At 41.7% G+C, this 18,285-nt stretch overlaps 1 protein-coding gene across 1 annotated transcript in view; it reads left to right on the top strand.

The window, feature by feature from the left end:
* Positions 1–18,285, top strand: part of TNNI3K (TNNI3 interacting kinase) — a 278,050-nt gene that overhangs the window by 231,704 nt on the left and 28,061 nt on the right. Inside the window, exons 22-23 of the mRNA XM_077333331.1 lie at positions 7,795–7,854; positions 12,278–12,447. Coding sequence (XP_077189446.1) covers positions 7,795–7,854; positions 12,278–12,447 — 230 coding nt within the window. The remainder of the gene's footprint in view (positions 1–7,794; positions 7,855–12,277; positions 12,448–18,285) is intronic.

The raw sequence follows: 18,285 nt of genomic DNA, 5'->3' as shown, positions 1-18,285 counted from the left end.
GGGCCCCTGGCCTCCCAGCCGGGTAGGCCGCGCCCGGTTCTGGCCGGTCTCCTTAACGAGACCCCCTACTCCGGGGAGTCCCATACGCAGATGGGCTCCCCGCCAACAGGCTCCCTACCTTGCATGACACGACCCGCGACTGCGAGGAACAAAAACAAACAGGGAGGGATGGGAGGGTAGCTGTCCAGGCGCGAGGTCCGAGGGGAAAGAGGGCAGGCCGCCTGCTCACGGCCGCTTAAGGCCGGCAGCCCCGCCCTTCCCCAGCGCAGCACAGCCCGCTGACGCAGGTGGGTCCACGCCGCTCCCGGGTGCCCCCGCCGCGTCAACGGCGGCCGCGCACAATCGCGGCCGCTATTTGTTGTGCAGGATAAGAAGGAAGAAAAGAGAATAAAGTAAGTAAGCTTTGGTTCCTCCTGTGGAAAAAGGTGGGGTAAAAAGGAAGTAAATAATAAATATAACTGAAGTTTGGAAATAGATAAAAAGGTAGGTTGATGAATGGCTGAGCAGGTAATGATGAAGGAGGGGAAAGAGGGAAGATATGGGGGTTGTTAGTGGGAGGAAAAAGAGGGAATATTGTGGGCAGAAAGTGAATTGGTACTCTGCAAGTCCATGAGATTTCCCTAACATGCAAATGGGCCTGATCCAGTGGCCAGCATCATAAAATTGGGCCAGAGTTTTCCTAGGTAGAGGCCATCATGAGGGGGAGCTTAATAGAGAGATGCAGATAAATGTAGGTAAGTAATTGTCTGGAAAGGAGACAGGGTTACCAACTCCATGTTAGGAAATACCTAAAGATTTAGGGGTGGAATCATGGCAGAGTGGGGTCGGAGGGGAGGAAGACCTCAGCAGGGTATAATACCATAGACTCCACCCTCCAAAACAGCCATTTCCACCATGGGAATTAGGGATGCCGACCTCCAAGTGGGTAGCTAAGCATGAGGATCATGAGAGGCAAATGTATCTGGGGCCAAGGGACCAAGCCCTATGAAGATAGGTTGAGGGACTTGGGAATGTTCAGCCTGGAGAAAAGGAGGTTGAGAGGGGACATGATAGCCCTCTTTAAGTATTTGAAAGGTTGTCACTTGGAGGAGGGCAGGATGCTGTTCCCACTGGCTGCAGAGGAAAGGATATGCAGTAATGGGTTTAAACTTCAAGTACAACGATATAGGCTAGATATCAGGAAAAAGATTTTCACAGTCAGAGTAGTTCAGCAGTGGAATAGGCTGCCTAAGGAGGTGGTGAGCTCCCCCTCACTGGCAGTCTTCAAGCAAAGGTTGGATACACACATTTCTTCGGTGCTTTAGGATGCTTAGGGCTGATACTACGTTAAGCAGGGGGTTGGACTAGATGGCCTGTATGGCCCCTTCCAACTCTATGATTCTATGATTCTATGATTCTGTAACAAAAATTCCAAGCTTATTTTGTAGGTTTATGAGCTTCAGTAGAGACTTCCTTATTTTAACTTGCTTAACAAGAACTCCCTTATGACTAGCTGATCTTGAATTAAACAGCTTCTGGTAACACTGCTTTCAAATCATAAATCTTCATTAGAATATCAATTATATCTCAGAGCTGTTAACAGGCACATACTCCCTTCAAACCCTCATTGATTTTAACCTCCAGGTGGGAGCAGGAGAGAACACAGAATTACAGCTGTTTTCCAGATGACAAAGATCAGTTCCTCCAGAGATATAGTGCTTTGAGGATGGACTCTATGCCATTATGGTTGCTTCCCTCACCAACCCTTGCTTCCCAAGGCTCTACCCACAAATCTATGGAAATTTCCCAACCTGTACCAGTCAGCCTTAAGCAGAAAAAAGGGGCTATGGGGCTTTCGAAAGAGGAAAAAAATAGTAGGGGAAGGGGAAATGAAATGCCTCCCACAGGTCCCTGTGGATTCCCATTTGATTAATATTTTTTGTGAGGGTTGAGAATCTGAAGGCTTATATTGGAAATCTTCTCTACTTTTTCTTGCACTGAACAGTGGGAACAAACTTGGTCTCAGTAAACAGTTCTATTGCTTGCTGATCAACACTAGCTCACTGGTAAAATATTATCTAAATTATTATTTCAGCTGAATGGTATAATATTATCTAAATTAGCTGTCAGCAAGCTAGTGAGTCAGTGGACGCATAGGCCTACTTTGGATCACATAGGCCTACTTTGCTCAGTCCTGTGTGCCCAATCTCATCCCTTTCATACTTGTTTCTGTTCCAGACATACATTACTGTTTCCTAATTTAGCTTTGAGGTTAATTCAGTCTCTTGACTCTCACAATGATCCATATTCTTAATGATGATTTTTACCTTACTGTAGTTGCTCTGGTCAAAACCATAATACTCGTTCCCACCTATAGTTAGTTTAACTACTGTCCTACAGGTATCTGCTTATCTTGTTCTTGCATCTTTAAAATGTATAAGAGTCAACATGACCTTAGAAAATATGAACTAATGTGTGAGCATCCAGGAACTCCTCCTAGGAATCTGTGGCCTTATGAATCTATGGACATTATTAATAATAATTAAAATGATAATAAATTATTAGGTTTCACATATTTCATGGTATAATTTGATGAAATGAAATAAAATTATGTCAACATTGCTTTGGACTACCATTGAAGCAAATTCTTAATGAGAACTCACAGGCGTTGAACAGTAAGCAAAGAAATGTTTCCATTATTCCCTGGAACCCACTGACTTTCACACAGCTTTCAATTACTATACAAATTAATTAATTTGGCATCAATTCTTCCATACAGAATAGTTTCAAAGACAAGGAATTCATCTTGCAAAGTGGAAGCTTAATTTGTATTGATTTTGATTAGGACTTGAAATCATTGGGCCCTTCCTGTCCTCACAGCCAAATTAGCCTTACATTAATAGCTGAAACAGTCACAATTGAAGACTCTGCTAAAGCAGTTTTGCCAGTGCATATTTTGTTTATGGCCTGCCATGAAAAACATATTTACTCCATGAAAAAGCCTTATTTGTGTGTAGGTACCAGCACACAAATGAGATAATTCTCCAGGTACATGCATTTATTTATGCATAATTGGAAATGCTAACAAAAGCAAGTCTGTTGCAGTTCTAATGAGCCAGGATAAACAGGTATTCTTACCAGGCATGTCAGTGACTCTGGAAGCCTCAATATTCAAATTAAATTTTGATTTTGGATCATAGTTGTTTCCAGTGAAATATTTCACTTGTATTCCAACAATCCCTTCTGAAATCACTCCCATGATATACATACATTTGACTGCATTTTATACAAGTAGGTCATCTATTTAATTTGCTAGCAGTAAAACAAACCAGCTATTGGTCTATCAGCCAGCCAACTAGCCTTGGATACTACCCTTGACTCATAGGATGATGTGGAAGCAAGTTTCATGGGTGCCGTTCAGCCAGAACACTTTCAAAGATTCAACTTTCTGATGATCATCCTATGGAAGTACAAAGTTATTTTGAACTAGCAGTTGTTCTGGCCAGTATGATTTATATGCAAGAATATGTGGAAGTTATTATAATAAATATACTTTCCAATGCTTGTTGCCAGGTTCACTACAAAAATTTTTGACTTGAAACACAAGCTTGACAATAGATGGCCATCCTATCATTTATGCAATTATAACATATTCTCAGGAAATTGCGATGAGAAATGCTAAATATGACTGGTTGGTTTTTCCCTAGAAGCCAATGTGTATATCTGGAATGGCTTGAAGGACCTTATGACCTGTGTGTGTGTGTGGGGGGGGGAGTTGAACTCTGTTAATAATGTGGTTGTACTTTCAGTGCAGCATCTGGATGGTGTTCTTTTTTGAATATCTGCTTTTGTGGCTAATGAACTTCCTGGAGCTTCAGTTCATCCAATACCATGTCACTGTTGTTGCTTCATGCATCTATTTGTTGCCAGCATCTAGGCCTGAAATAGAGCTAAATCTGTAAAGGTTTTATGAATAGAAACATTTCCACTGGTACCCCCATAGTGTGAGTAAAGGACCTCAGAAGAACCTCAGAAGAACCTCAGAATTACCAAAGAACTCATTAGATTTCATTTTTCTTCTATAGTTTTTGTATGCAAAAAGGGCACAAAATGTGAGAATCACTAGTGGAGAGCTTTATGAATCTGGTGTGTTTGTATCTAGTATTTTTAGCACCTATTAGGCTAGGAGTTTTGTTTTTGCCCACTAAAAGTAGTAGTAAACAATTTTTTCCCTGAGAATCAGCATGTAAACCACAATCCACTTTGAATTTGTTAATCACGTGTCTTATTAAATTGTTGACTTTAGCAAGCAATATGCAATGAACACAGCCACTGTATCTTGTTAGCATTTCCACAGCTTGTTTAGCACCATAGGGGGAAAGCCTGCATTGTTTCAGAATTATAATGCATTTTATGATACTAATCTGTATCAATGGTACTTCACTTAATCTTGCTAATGCCAAAGGATTCCTTGGCAGGGTTATAAGGCAATTGATAGCTCATTCAGCCAGCGGACAGCTTGAACTTTGCACAAAATGTGGACAAAACTTATTAAAATGATCTATTTTGTTTTTCTTAAAGTGTTGGGCTGAGTGAAATGACTCTTTCTGGGTAACAAAGGTTTTCAATTACCTCTGAAGGCCTCAGAATAGTTTGGATAAGGCCTCTAGGCAAAGAGGAATGAAACAATGCTATCACTCTCCAGTGAAAATGTGAAACGCTAGCCCTCTGAAAGTTTACCTCCCAGCAGCAGGCCTGAGAAGCAGTCGATACAATTACTTCAGTGCTGTGTGAGCTTACAGTACAGAATAAATATCAGTTCTCTTAAAGTGTCTTCCTTAGTTACCTAGTATATATGTTAATCCTTGACACAGAGTAATCTCTTCAGAGCACACGACACATGAAGAGGGACATGATGCTATTAGCTGAATCCTCATAGCAAGCAGAATGAACAATGTGCCTAAAAAGGGAAACAAAGGGCATATATATATATATATATATATTGGCATCAACATTATTTTTATTTGTGGCTTAATTAGTGTTTAGCATTAAATAACCTTAACTTGAAAGAATAATATTGGCAAATTATATAGGGTATAAAAATAAGCATAATTATCAGGGTTTTTTAAAATATCAATTAAAATCAATTCTAATAAACAAAAAATAAAATATGTGTGAAAAACAGGATCAGATTTTGGAAAGGCACCACCAGGTTTCCAGTTCTGAGAACTTTTAATGGATTTGAATTGCACTTGTGTAAGCACTATCTAAATGTTGAATGCTGAAGCAAGCAAGAAAGCGCGGCCGCGACTTACCGCGGCCGCCATTAACAAGGCGGCTGGGCGGGGACAGAGGAGGGAGGACGCACAGTCGGGTGCTTCCTCCCTTCCTTCCCCGGCGCGACGGGCATGCGCAGCACAAACGTGCTGCGTCATGGGCCAGGGAAGGAGGAGCGAGGCGTGGCGCTTAAATAAGCGCCACGTGCTCGCAGGCGGCCTCTTCCTTCCCGGCCAGCCAGCGAGCAGCGTCCCACCCTCCCACCCTACATTGAGGGTAGTAAGCGGGGGTTCTGGGGTTAAGCGAAATGTTGAGGTTTTTTGTTGCAATTGTTTCTAGTCACAGCAGGCGGGGGACAAGGAAAAGGAGCCTGAGCCGATGGGGATTGAAAGGGAGAATGATGATGCTCCCTTAACTGGGGGGCCTCTGGAAGAGGCATTTGGCATAGTGCGGCCCACCTGGACGGGTGGGTCCTAAGCACTCAAGGTAGAGGGGCTGGATAGGGCTGAGGGAGGTCTACGCCTCCTCAGTCCAGCCAACAGAAAGGGGAAGACTCCGTGACAATGGATCTTGCGACTCTGCAAGTGCTGTACCCAGGGCACCATGAGAGCAAGGTAGGGTCGGATGACCCAGGGGAGAGTTAGGCTCCTACTCCTTGTCAGCCAACACGTTGTTTTTTGTTAAGATATAAAAGCTGTGGCCTGTTTTCCAACTCAAAAAGGTGTGTGTATCATCCTTGGGCCCCACTGCCCACCTGACAGTTAATGCGAATTAAAAATTCAGGAACTGAAAAAGAATTGAATCCTTGGTTGAATATGTGCTAAGACACTTGAGATCAATGGGTACGTCTCATTTTTAGAAACTTCAGTAAAACAGTAATTTGGATAATAGAACAAATCTTAATCAGATAGAAGATACTGGACATACTTTCATCATGCAACTAAGGCTTTGAATGAGACTGTATATGTCAGAACATACAAAGAGCTCTAGTGGATCAGATCAAGTTTCTGCCTAGTCCTGTTTCCAATATTTGCCAATCATGTGATTCTGATAATCCTGCAAGCAAGACACAAAGGGAACAGTTCTCTCCATTTTAATTTATTTTTGTCGTCCACTGATATTTGTGCCTTTGAATATAGCCGTTCCATATATAACCAACTTGACTGATAGCCATTGATAGATCTATGCCCAATCTCCTTTCAAAGCTACCTAAGCCAATTATGATCATCACATCTTGTGGAAGAAAATGCTATTAGTTAATTATGCATTGTGTGAAGCATTTTCTTTTGTCTGTCCTGAATCTGCTGCCAATCAATTTAATTGGATGACTCCAAGTGTTAAGAGAATGGAAGAACATTTCACTCTATCTACTTTGCCCAAACTATGCATAAATTTATACACCTCTATGATGCCTCCCAATCCTTTAATCTTTTTTTTTCTGAACTAAAAAGGCACAAAACATTAGCTTTTCCTCATAAGGAAGGTACAACAATCCTTTGATCATTTGGTTTTCTGGAACTTTGCTAGTTCTGTCATGATAATGCCATAGATTTATGTAAAAGATTTTTTTAAATAAACTCCTTTCCTAATACTCTCTCATTATCACATACTGAATTAATGTTTTCCTTTACTCACTCACAATGATGCCAAGATTTCTTTCTTGGTTCATCTCTGTCAATGTAGCCTCATCAATGTATATATGAAGTTAGGAATTTTTTTGTGTTGAAATGTATATTAAGACATACTTACTTATGTTGAACCTCATTTGTATCCCATTTTTCCAATTTACAGAGATCTGGAGTCCTTCATAGTCCACTTTAGTTCTCACTGTTTTGAATAATTTGCTATCATCTGCAAACTCAGCTCCATCATTAAAATCACTGACTCCTGCGTAAAATAACACCTGTCAATTCTTTTTCTGTATTCATATGAATAATAGTTGTTTTATCAACACAGGTCAAAGTGCCACCTGATTTTTAAGAAAAGGGTGCCTTTGCCACACATACCTAGTAGGTGAGCCTATTTAATCAATAGTGTGTAGAACAGTGAACTCCTGAGAAATAGCCACACATGGTTTGCACAATGAAATTGCTTGGGTGGAAAGGAGAAAATGCCTCTCCTTACTCCCCCTAAATGGTGCTCTTAAAGTATTTCATTGCTGGAGCTAGAAAATTCTTCTTAGAGGCACATTATATGCCCCTTAAAGTCATACACGACCACAAGTACTTACTACTCGGGTTTTGTTGAGATGTTCATTCAGATTTAAAATTATAGTTATTACAGCACATGAGAAGGTCCAGATGATGCTTTACAAAGGATGATGGAAAAAGAAGGGACAAATAACACTGAAATTGTAAGAAAGCATACAAAGCAGCTCACTCGTCACAACTGTATAGGCAAGGTGTTTTTCACTGATAGAAATTGTAAATATATGACTGACAATTTTTAAAAGGCACAGCAACCTTTTTTCTCTTTCTCTGCAATCCAAATATCCTTAATTTCCACTGCATTCATATTGTTATGCTGTTGTATTTTCAGGGAAGACCCGAATTTTCTGAAGTGGTCTCCAAATTAGAAGAATGCCTATGCAATATTGAGGTAACAACATAAGCTGAGGTGATTGAGGGATGTGAATGCGTAGTTACAAGCAAATGGGATGACTGGCTGATTGCTTACTACTACTACTACTAATAATAATAATAATAATAATAATAATAGTAATGTTGCAAGATAAGCCCCACAGTTTTCTCAAGCTGATTTGCCCAGCTGTAACCTAAGTTGTGCTACATGAAAGAGATACACGAAGTACAATTAAAAATTGATACAAAGGCTATCCCATCAGCAATGGAACCTGAGATCAGAAGGCCTCATTTTCTATTGTTGAAAATAAACAATAGTTTTTAAGCCTTGAAAGTGATATGAAAGAGCCATTGCTTACAACAGGTACACATTCATTTAGTTTGTCCTTTTGTTGACTGTGGTTAATCAGATAGGTTTTTACAACTCACAATAGCAAAGATGCATATATGCACCATAGACCACGTTGTCCCTTTTATGCTGCTTGCAATGCTTAAGAAATCTCCAGTCCCAGTGGCTAAACAAGTGTTCAAACTGAAGTAGCTGAGTCCAAATGCATTATTTGACACACTGTACCATAAAGTGGAAATGAGGTATGTGCATCGCAGGTAACAAGGTTTCTTATCATACCACCTTCAACTTATTTTTTAAACCTGTTGTCCATCTCCCTCCCATGTTGGCAAAGATATGAACAATCCAGAAAAACTGAATTCAGAATCCTTATGCAGCATTTCTAAGCAGCGCTTTCTCATTTCAGAATCAAATCAGCATTTATACCCCAAAAAGGCCAAATTAGCATCCAGCCATTCTTGAAGTCTAGCCTACTTTTCTTAGAATCATTATAATCTGAAAGGGTGTCATCCTCATTAAGACAACAGTGTTAGAGACAATGAGGACATGCAAGAAACGTTTTGGAGGAAATGAGCTCCCAAGGAGGTGCAAAGGTCGTTGTAAGATGAGCTTAATTAGCATCATGTGATTAAAATAAGCTTAACAAAAGCAACATAGTCTTTACAAAGTGCATAAAAGCTAGCACTTAGTCTAATATTTTAAAATGTGGCCCAATGTTTTCTAGTGTCTTTGCTTCTGGAATATATTGCAAATGAACTTCAGTGTTAGAATTGCTGTACTAGTTTCATTTGTTTTCAATATTTCTACCTGGAGGGTGAAACATATCACTCTGGGTTTTTGAAATATTGGCAGCTTGGAGGGCAGGTAATGTCTACTTTCTAAGAATGGATCCTAATATAATTCAGTTGGCATGAGAGCTTCTTCCTTCACTGTTTAAAGTGGGAGGTCCCAGTACCTGTGGTAGGAAACCACATTATGACTACAACTCTTCCTACTCAGCCCATAGGGGTGTTATCTTGATGACACAGGAATGAGCTATATTTCAAAGGCTGCCACTGTGCCACATGACAAGGGGATGGACTGGCTGGGAAGGCATTTTCAATGGACTGAGTTGGACATGAATCAGTAGAATGCTGAGGAGAAAGAATTGACTATTCCACTTCAGATCAAGGTATTTCTTTTGGATGCCTTAATGTACAAAAATACCATCCTTGTAAGTTAAAAAAAAACCCCAACATGTAGCCTTGCAGAGTCTAGTGCGGTTTGTTTTCTGTTTACAGAGAGCATTCAAAAATATGCAGTCTGAAGATGTGCAAGTCATTCTACTGCCTCAGCATTCTCCTGCTGCATTCTTCCACATGTGCTTATTAAACTAAGAATCAAGCCTAAGAGTAAAAATTTTGGACTCCCCCTCCTACTCATTACAGCCCTAAAAGGAGAAATTCTGTGTTTCATACCCCATTGACACCCTGCCACGATGTCCCCAAGCAGATGTCTGGGAGGTAGGATGTTTGCTCAGGACCATGAGGACCTCTCCTTCATAGCCATTTTTATCCTCATGAGCCGGACCAGCTCTCTGGCATTTTAAAGCGGATTCTGGGGGCTCAGCCTGGCAAACCCTGGTTTGGTTTGAACTGGAGGATTTGTGTTGATGAAAAGTACATGGGTGTTGAGGAATCAAATATTTTCTAGATCAAATATTTTCTAAGACAGTTGAATCAGATGAATTTAACTTCATGCTATGACTCCTTTTGGCTTTTGGACAAAAGAAGATGACTGGATAAAACAGGAGTCATGTTCAATTTTAATGAACAGTTCCTGGAATAACTCTTCTGCTGTGTGTATGTGATGGAAAAGTTCCCCATCTCTCAAAATATAGAGCCACTGTTCAGCTGAAGAGCCAGAACAATGACTTCTATCCTACATTTCATTTTTCAAGTTGCAGTTGCAGCTTTAGGTAACTTTGAGTTTAGGTAGAAGTGCTTTTAAGATCTTTTCAGGTTTGCAGATAGGGGTGTTTGTTATTGTTTTCTTGTGGGGTTTTTGTTTATTTGTGCTTTGTTTGTTTAGGGAAAGTATAGTATATCACCAGTAAAGTAGTATATCACCAGGAAGTGCAGTCTCACAAGAGACTAAGCTAGCTACTGTGACACATCAGCAGGAGTGCATATGAGATTAAATCTGGGCTGTGAGCTTGTGTAAATCACAGGAGGAAAAGCAAGATTTAGGTAGCTGAAACCCATCACTTCTATTGGCAAAGTGACTCAAGAGTAAAGTTTAAAGGAACAAATGTTGTGTAAATGTTAGGAAATCTTCAGAATCTTAATTGGCTATTTGAATAAGGACACTTTCAATTCTTCCCCTTCCCTTTTCACAAAACATTACTTTTGATGTTCCTTTTTGAATAGCTTAACATTCTCAAACAAGACTTAATGTTCTTCAGTTACGCTTTGTCACTCCTCAATGTTGTCACCTATATAATAATATATTCTTTATTTTTTTTTGGGGGGGGGAGGAGCAAAACCAAAAAGATCTACTGTTGTCCTTCTGCAAATTTTATGTCCAAATGGAGAGGGTTTTTTCAGTTAGTGACTCATATAAATGTATTTGTGATTTGTGATGGTAGTTTTGAACAGTCAGTGTGTCCCTTCAAAATGCCTGCCTATGATGAGATCCAACAATACATATTAAAGCCACTCTGGCCTTGTTGAGGCAAGTATTCTTCAACTCTGTATGAGAGGAAAGCAAACCTCAGTCTTGGGCACAGCCTTCAGCTCTATCCAGGTATCATGGATAAAGGAAATGTATGTGTCCAAGATCTCCTGTCAGTATAGCAGAAAGCAGGAGATCAAGGAGATCCCATGAAAACCTGGGGTTGTGTCCATTCATTCATTATTTTCTATTTAGAAATGATGGAAAGAGGATTTTTGTTCTGTCTAGAATATTAATTGAAATTTTAATTTGAAAGCTTGTAAAGAACATCCTTGGAAAGCAAAACAAAAACAAAACCCAAAAACCAATCCCTAAATATTTGCTCTGTGGATCAAATGGGAAATACTTTCTAGGGAGAATATTGCCTGTTGAAATGTTGAGCATATGGATTGTGTGGTATCTGTTCCACATAATATATTTCTGATAAGGCCTTGGAGGAAGAGCTGGTCTCATTGCTTAAGTGCCACTCAGCGCTTAACACCCACTCAGGGTGGCTGTCCTGCCCCTGAGTGCCTCTTCTTTCAACTGGCTTGCCTGTCTGTCCAGCAGCCAGCCAATCGCCTTCCATCCTCCACCCCTGACCACTCCTCCGCCTTCCACTTCCCTCTGAGGCTCAGAGGCTGCAGATCCCTGCTGCTTGAGAGCTGGCCCTGCTGGTGAGTTCCCTTCCAGGGGCCACAAGGCTGCAGTCTTTCCAGGTCCAGGGGGGGGAGGGAGAGGCCATCCACAGAGTTCTTCCACCCCCCCCCCCAATCTAATGCCTATTGTATTCCTGAATGCAATGGGCTTGGCCCCTAATATTTATATAATAACATATAATACTGCATTCTCAACTGCTTATAATTTATGCACTCCAGACTAGCAGAACCAGGCCTCAGAAAGGCCTGACTCTGTTTATTTCCCTCTTTTTTTTCTAGGTAGCAGTGCTGGTTTCCAGTTATTACAAAAATCGGAATCAGAGATTTAATTGGTATTGACATAAGATGGCATCAGTGAAATGGTTAAAGAGATAGCATTATATCAATAATTAAGGTGATTCTATTTGATTCAATAAAAAGGAAGTCATCTCTGTCCCTAGCACATAACCAGAGGCAAGGGGCGAAGGACCTTTCCCTTGCCTACATACAGAAGTCACATATGAATGGGATTCCATTTCTTAAACAACAACTATCATAGAGTGCATTTGTACAGGTTACAGTGACTGTCATCCCCTTGGCAACCAGTTCCATATAAACGACATGAAACATGATGAGAGCAGTAAGAAATACAGCAAGAGTATTTGTGACATAATGCAAGCAGCGAATGCCACTGTCAGCTTTTCTGGCAAGACTCTGCCGTGGTCATGAGTGGATACTGACTATATCCTCTTTATTCAATCCAGCTAATGTCTCCAGCCTCCAGCAACAGCAGTGGTTCTCTTTCTCCTTCCTCTTCATCGGATTGCCTGGTTGCTCGAGGGTGCCCTGGTCGTAGCCATGTTGCTGCTTTGCGTAGCCGGTTTGAGCTGGAATATGCCTTGAATGCTAGAGCTTATGCTGTCTGGTCTCAAAGGTAAGAACATAGAAGGAAGAATTCCTTCCTTGACTTTGGTAAATTATAAGAGCTGCCTGGAGCTTACTCTTGACTGTTCAGTTAGATCCTGATATTTAGCAGGTCATCTGAAAGCATCACAGAATTAAAGTGATTCTCAATTTGGGGAGAGAAACAACTTACTTTAGTGTATCATACCACTCAGGAGATGAAAGCAGAAATAGCACACACAAAAAAAAGTTTACACTTTCCCCCTACTCTGGGTTCTAGATAATTTAATACATACTAAAATCAAATGAAAGAAAGTGGTAAAATATTTATATACGATCTTTTCTTGTAGCATGCTGGATTTTTCATTTTCCTTCTTACCATGGATCCATTTCACACCAGTGTTTTGTGTGGAATGGATATGATCTCTTCTATGTGCTCTCCCATTTCACTTCCTGCTTTGTGCGGCATACCAAAGGTGAATGGAACAGCAAGAACTCCAAGTGATGCTGTAGGGAGGGTTGAGGCCCTGGTTACTACAGCAGGGCCAAGAGATGTGAAGGGTTCAAGAAACTCAGGATGCCTCCTGGGTGTCTCATTTCAATTAAATTGAACGAAGTGGTACACTGTCAGGGCTTGCCCTGCTCAATGCTGCTGCAGGAACTGAAGTCCCTCAGGCATGACGAGTATAGGGGCTCATCAAACAAAACAAACCTGAACTGAAGTCTGATGAATGCTTTGGTTCTTCAGTAGATGTTAGACAAATTGAATCAGTTTTTCAGATTCTTTCTGGAGGGGTCAATCCAACATTTCTTTACATATTAGACTGGTGACAGATTTGCCACTGAGATGGCTAATTATGGTGCCTTCTGCATGGAAACCTGTTTGTGATAAGCAATTGTCATATGGTTTGGGCTTATTTAAACAAAAAAATATATATCTTCGGAGGCAAATATTGGAAGTGTAGTAAAAAATAAACCTGAGTTACATGGGAACGATTTTACTCAAATGGACTCCCATGCCAGAACAGGTCTCATATAATTGAACTTCATGTTGATTGAACCTCATGTTGAATGTTACCACTGAAAAGGTAACTTTGTTTTACATCAGATCCTTGCATGTGCATTTACAATGGTTTACATGGCCTTAAGACTACAAAACCTGCAGTGCAGTATAACTCTGGGTGAAACATGTATGCACAAACACATCAGAGTTGGCTTAAACAAACATTTCATAGGAGACCGTTCTGATATAGCACCGTACATGTGAAGGGATTCTGAAATGAAGAGGCTTAGGAATGTCATGTTCAAAAAATTAACCTGACTACAAATAGTCATCAAAGGAAAAAGAAAGAGTGGCAACAGGAATGGAGGGGAAACAACTGGGATGGGATTAGAAGAAATCTTATATTAGTTTCTCTTTTGTGCTGCAGATAATAGATTTGCATGAAAAGAATGAGCAAGTGACACATTTAGGTTACAATATAGATACCCAAGAGGGTGAGAAAAGTAGTTATCATAGCAGCCTCCCTGCTACTGTAATTTAATGTTCATCTCAGTGTGCCACCCAAGCTCATTAGCTTGCTGAAATGGGTTCCTGTATAACCCAAAGGGTTACAGAACAGTTTCCTCCCTAAAATTCTGTGCAATACAAATTAACTAACTCCAGTCCTATAAATAGAACACTGAAAGAGTCACCCAGAGGCAAAATGTAAAATAAAATGAAGATAGTTTCTGCAGATTCAGTGTTTTTCCCCCAATTATACAACATACTGAGATGATTAATGACCTAGCTTTCTAATGACAATGGTTTCTTGAGGCTTTAATTTTTTAAAACATACAAATTATGAGGCTGGGGTGTGATTCAGTACAATGTGCTCACATCTGTTATACTTTATTGTTACATTTTTCACCTCTTGAAGTCAGTCCTAGCTACCCGAAGGATGCCATGCTTATTGGAGAAGGACCTTTGCTTAGCTAATTTCACTGTGTACTCCCTTAACCTTGCCATTTAAAGGGGTATTGATTAAAATCTAGAGCCTCTTGTGGCGCAGAATGGTAAGGCAGCAGTCTGAAAGCTTTGCCCATGAAGCTGGGAGTTCGATCCCAGCAGCCGGCTCAAGGCTGACTCAGCCTTCCATCCTTCTGAGGTCAGTAAAATGAGTACCCAGCTTGTTGGGGGGTAAACGGTCATGACTGGGGAAGGCACTGGCAAACCACCCCATATTGAGTCTGCCATGAAAACGCTAGAGGGTGTCACCCCAAGGGTCAGACTTGACCTGGTGCTTGCACAGGGGATACCTTTACCTTTTTTAGATTAAAAACTAAAGAATCCCTTTAGGTGTGTTACTTATCATTGTTGTTGTATTTTAGCCCATCGTTCCCTGGAGGCTCGGGGAAGGTTAAAATAAAATAAAATATACAATTCAAATTTTGTAAAAAATTAAATAAGAATCTAACAATTTATATTTTTACAAATTTCCCTAAAAAGACAATAAATATTAAATACCATTACAAAATTACAGATTACAAAACTTTTTGCCCCATATTAATAAACAGTGCAGCTGTTGCATACATTTCCAATCCACCTTCCTGAAAGTTATTCTTATTATCTTGAACTGTCACTCGGATGTGGAGATGTCCCTCCAATTCCAAATAAATTATACCTTAGTAAGGATGATGCAAGGAGTTTCTACTGTTTTGCTATAGCTTTGAGCTAATACATAAAAACTATAGGATGCAAAGAGAATCTGGTGATTAAGGACAAAAAGAAGATATTTAAAAAAGGTTGGAACCACACACCTAATGCTATCATATTATCTGGAATCACTGTGAGCAGCTCCTGGGAGGAAAAACCTGTAAAAATGCCACACCTGAAAGACAGGTGATTGGACCAGAGGTAGGAACCTCCAGAACTTTCATCAGCATGCTTTTTTACTCAAAAACTCTTTCTCTATCATTTTTAGCGTGTTCTCTGTTTCCCTCTGTACTTAACCTGTAAATTATCCACATTTAGGAAAAGACAACCCCACAGCCACAAGTTTTGTAGGCTCCTAAAAACCAGCCTTCCCCATTCTGTGAAGGCTCATAGCCCCTCCTTCTGCCACTTTTTGTTTTCAATTAATGGCCCTTTGATTGGGAACCAAATCTTCCTTCCTTCCTTCCTTCCTTCCTTCCTTCCTTCCTTCCTTCCTTCCTTCCTTCCTTCCTTCCTTCCTCCCTCCCTCCCTCCATCCCTCCCTCCATCCATCCTTCCTTCCTTCCTTCCTTCCTTCCATCCATCCATCTTGGGGTAGCTTACATCATATAGTAAAGGTAAAGGTGCAAGCACCGAGTCATGTCTGACCCTTGGGGTGATGCCCTCTAGCGTTTTCTTGGCAGACTCAATACAGGGTAGTTTGCCATTCCCTTCCCCAGTCATTACCATTTTACCCCCAACAAGCTGGGTACTCATTTTACCAACCTTGGAAGGATGGAAGGCTGAGTCAACCTTGAGCCAGCTTCTGGGATCGAACTCCCAGCCTCATGGTCAAAGCTTCAGACAGTATGTTGGCTGCCTTACCACCCTGCACCACAAGAGGTTATATAGACAATAATTACACATAGACAATAATATTTTTTAAACTGCTCCTGCGGAGCGGATTAAATAAAAAGCTAAGGGCTGTTTGGGGGGAGTTAGGGTGGGCCCTGTCCGGGATAAAAACTCCTTCTGTGGGCCTTTCGAGTGTCCATCCAGGACCAAGCCGCCAATGGGGAACCGCGTGAAGCATGGCTCCCCATTGGTGGCTTGGTCCGGCCTCGCCTGCCCGGCCGGGGACTCAACTCACAGTTTGCGCTGGCAGCCCATGGGGTAAGTCCTCTGGCTCAGGCCCTCCTCCACCTTCAGAAAGGAGCAGGGACGCTGCATCAAAGACGCAGCATCCCCACTCCTTTCCCACCTCGGGAACCCTGGCCATTGGGGGGGGAGCTCGATATCGGTGGGGGCCTTCTTCCACCCCCAGGGGTGGCCTCGCCGCATCGCTGACACAGCCAGGCTGCTCCTGTGGATGGTAGAAGCCCCGGGATGCTGAGGGGTGGCTGGGTAGCTATCCCTGCCCCCCCAAAAATGCCCCACCCCTGATCAAGGCCAGCCATACTTCTTTGGTGCTGAGGGTCATGTTGGTTAGCTGTAGCCAACCAAAATGTTCTCCGGGGAATGTATATAGACAGGCAGTCCATCAAATATTCAGGTCCCAGAACACAAATGTCCTTAAAGGTTAACACCAGCACCGTGGGTGTTTCCACACAAGGACCAGTGTTGCCAATTGGTTCCACAAATTGGAAATGCTATTTTTAAAAGTTACGCATACCTGCTTTTTTAGTGGAATCCAGTAGCATTTCATTCATTTCCAGAGGTTTCCGGTCTCGCAAAAATCGCTAGACAGGAAGCGATTTTTTCTGTGCTTTGTCCTGCCCCTGGCCGTCAATCAAACGAACAGCCAATGGGCAGACATTATCATGCTCCGGGAAATTCCCTTTCCTTTTAAGCACAGGGTTTAAAAAAAAAACACATTGCAACGAATATGTGTTAATTCGTTGCAATGGAGAGATCCATCTAGCTGGCAGCTGGCATGTGAGCTGGCGAGTCATCGTTACTATGCTCCCCCGCATGAAAAGAAAAATCCCCCCACCCGCACGGGCGCGATTTTCAGCCGAAAATAAAGGGAACTTGCAAACGGGGCTGTGTTGTGCTTGGGGACTTAGGGGAGCTTTAAAGCACTTCTGTGGAGGGACTGTAGCCGGAGAAGCCTCGCTGGGTGAATGAAGCCTCAGTGGTTCGTTGCTTTCTTCTTGCTCCGAGAAAAAAAAAAGGCGATCGCTTCGCCAAAAGTTTGGAGGAGAGAGAGGGGGAGGGACTTTGTTGGAACCACAACAATGGGAACGCACAGGTCTTTTTCGCTAGTGTTGCAGATTGTTTGCAAGAGTGTAGCGCTTTTCGGAGGGTGAATCCACTTTTCCCTATTTCCCTTTAAGTGCTACAATGAAGCGCTTTTCACAGAACTGTTTCAGGAGTGTGGCAGATTGTGTGAGACGTCTTGCGGAACTGCAAATTAGAAGCGTTTACAATTTGCAAGCCTTCTGCTACATTAAAGTCGTACGGAATGGCCCCGTGAATCAAACCCGGAATTTGACTGGAAGCCAATGTAATTGCTGCAATATTGGTCTTATATGGATCCTCCACAGTGTCCTTGTAAAGACCCACGCTAATTTCAGTTGTAATTTCCAGATTAGGGCTAAGGGTAGGCATGTGTAGAGTGAGTTACAATTATCTAATCTAGAGATGACTGTTGCAGGGATCATGGTGGCTAGGTGCTCTGGAGCCAGATAGGGTGATAGTAGGTTAGTTTGATTGGTCAGTCCTAGAGGAGATCAGCCCTTACTGCTCCTTGGAAGGTCAGATCCTGAAGATGAAACTCAAATACTTTGGCTACCTCATGAGAAGGAAGGACTCCCTGGAGAAGAGTCTAATGCTGGGAGGGATTGAGGGCAAAAGAAGAAGGGGATGACAGAGAATGAGGAGGCTGGATGGAGACACTGAAGCAGTCGGTGCGAACTTAAATGGGGTAATGGTAGAGGACAGGAAGGCCTGGAGGATTATTGTCCATAGGGTTGCGATGGGTCGGACACGACTTCACACCTAACAACAACAGGTTAGTTTGATAGAAATGGAAAATGCCAGCTTTGCTATTCTCATGATCTGAGCCTCAATTAACAAGGAGCTATCAAAAATCATGCCCAGATTATTGCCTATATGTCTGGTTGTCAGTTGCACTCCATCCAGGAGAGGGAGACATACTTCCTGATCTGGACCTTTCCTTCCTAGCCATTTGTT

The sequence above is a fragment of the Paroedura picta genome, chromosome 4 (genome assembly GCF_049243985.1).
Source record: "Paroedura picta isolate Pp20150507F chromosome 4, Ppicta_v3.0, whole genome shotgun sequence".
NCBI lineage: Eukaryota > Metazoa > Chordata > Lepidosauria > Squamata > Gekkonidae > Paroedura > Paroedura picta.
The sequence above is the reverse complement of the archived record's forward strand: the minus strand, read 5'-3'. Positions and strand labels throughout refer to the sequence as shown.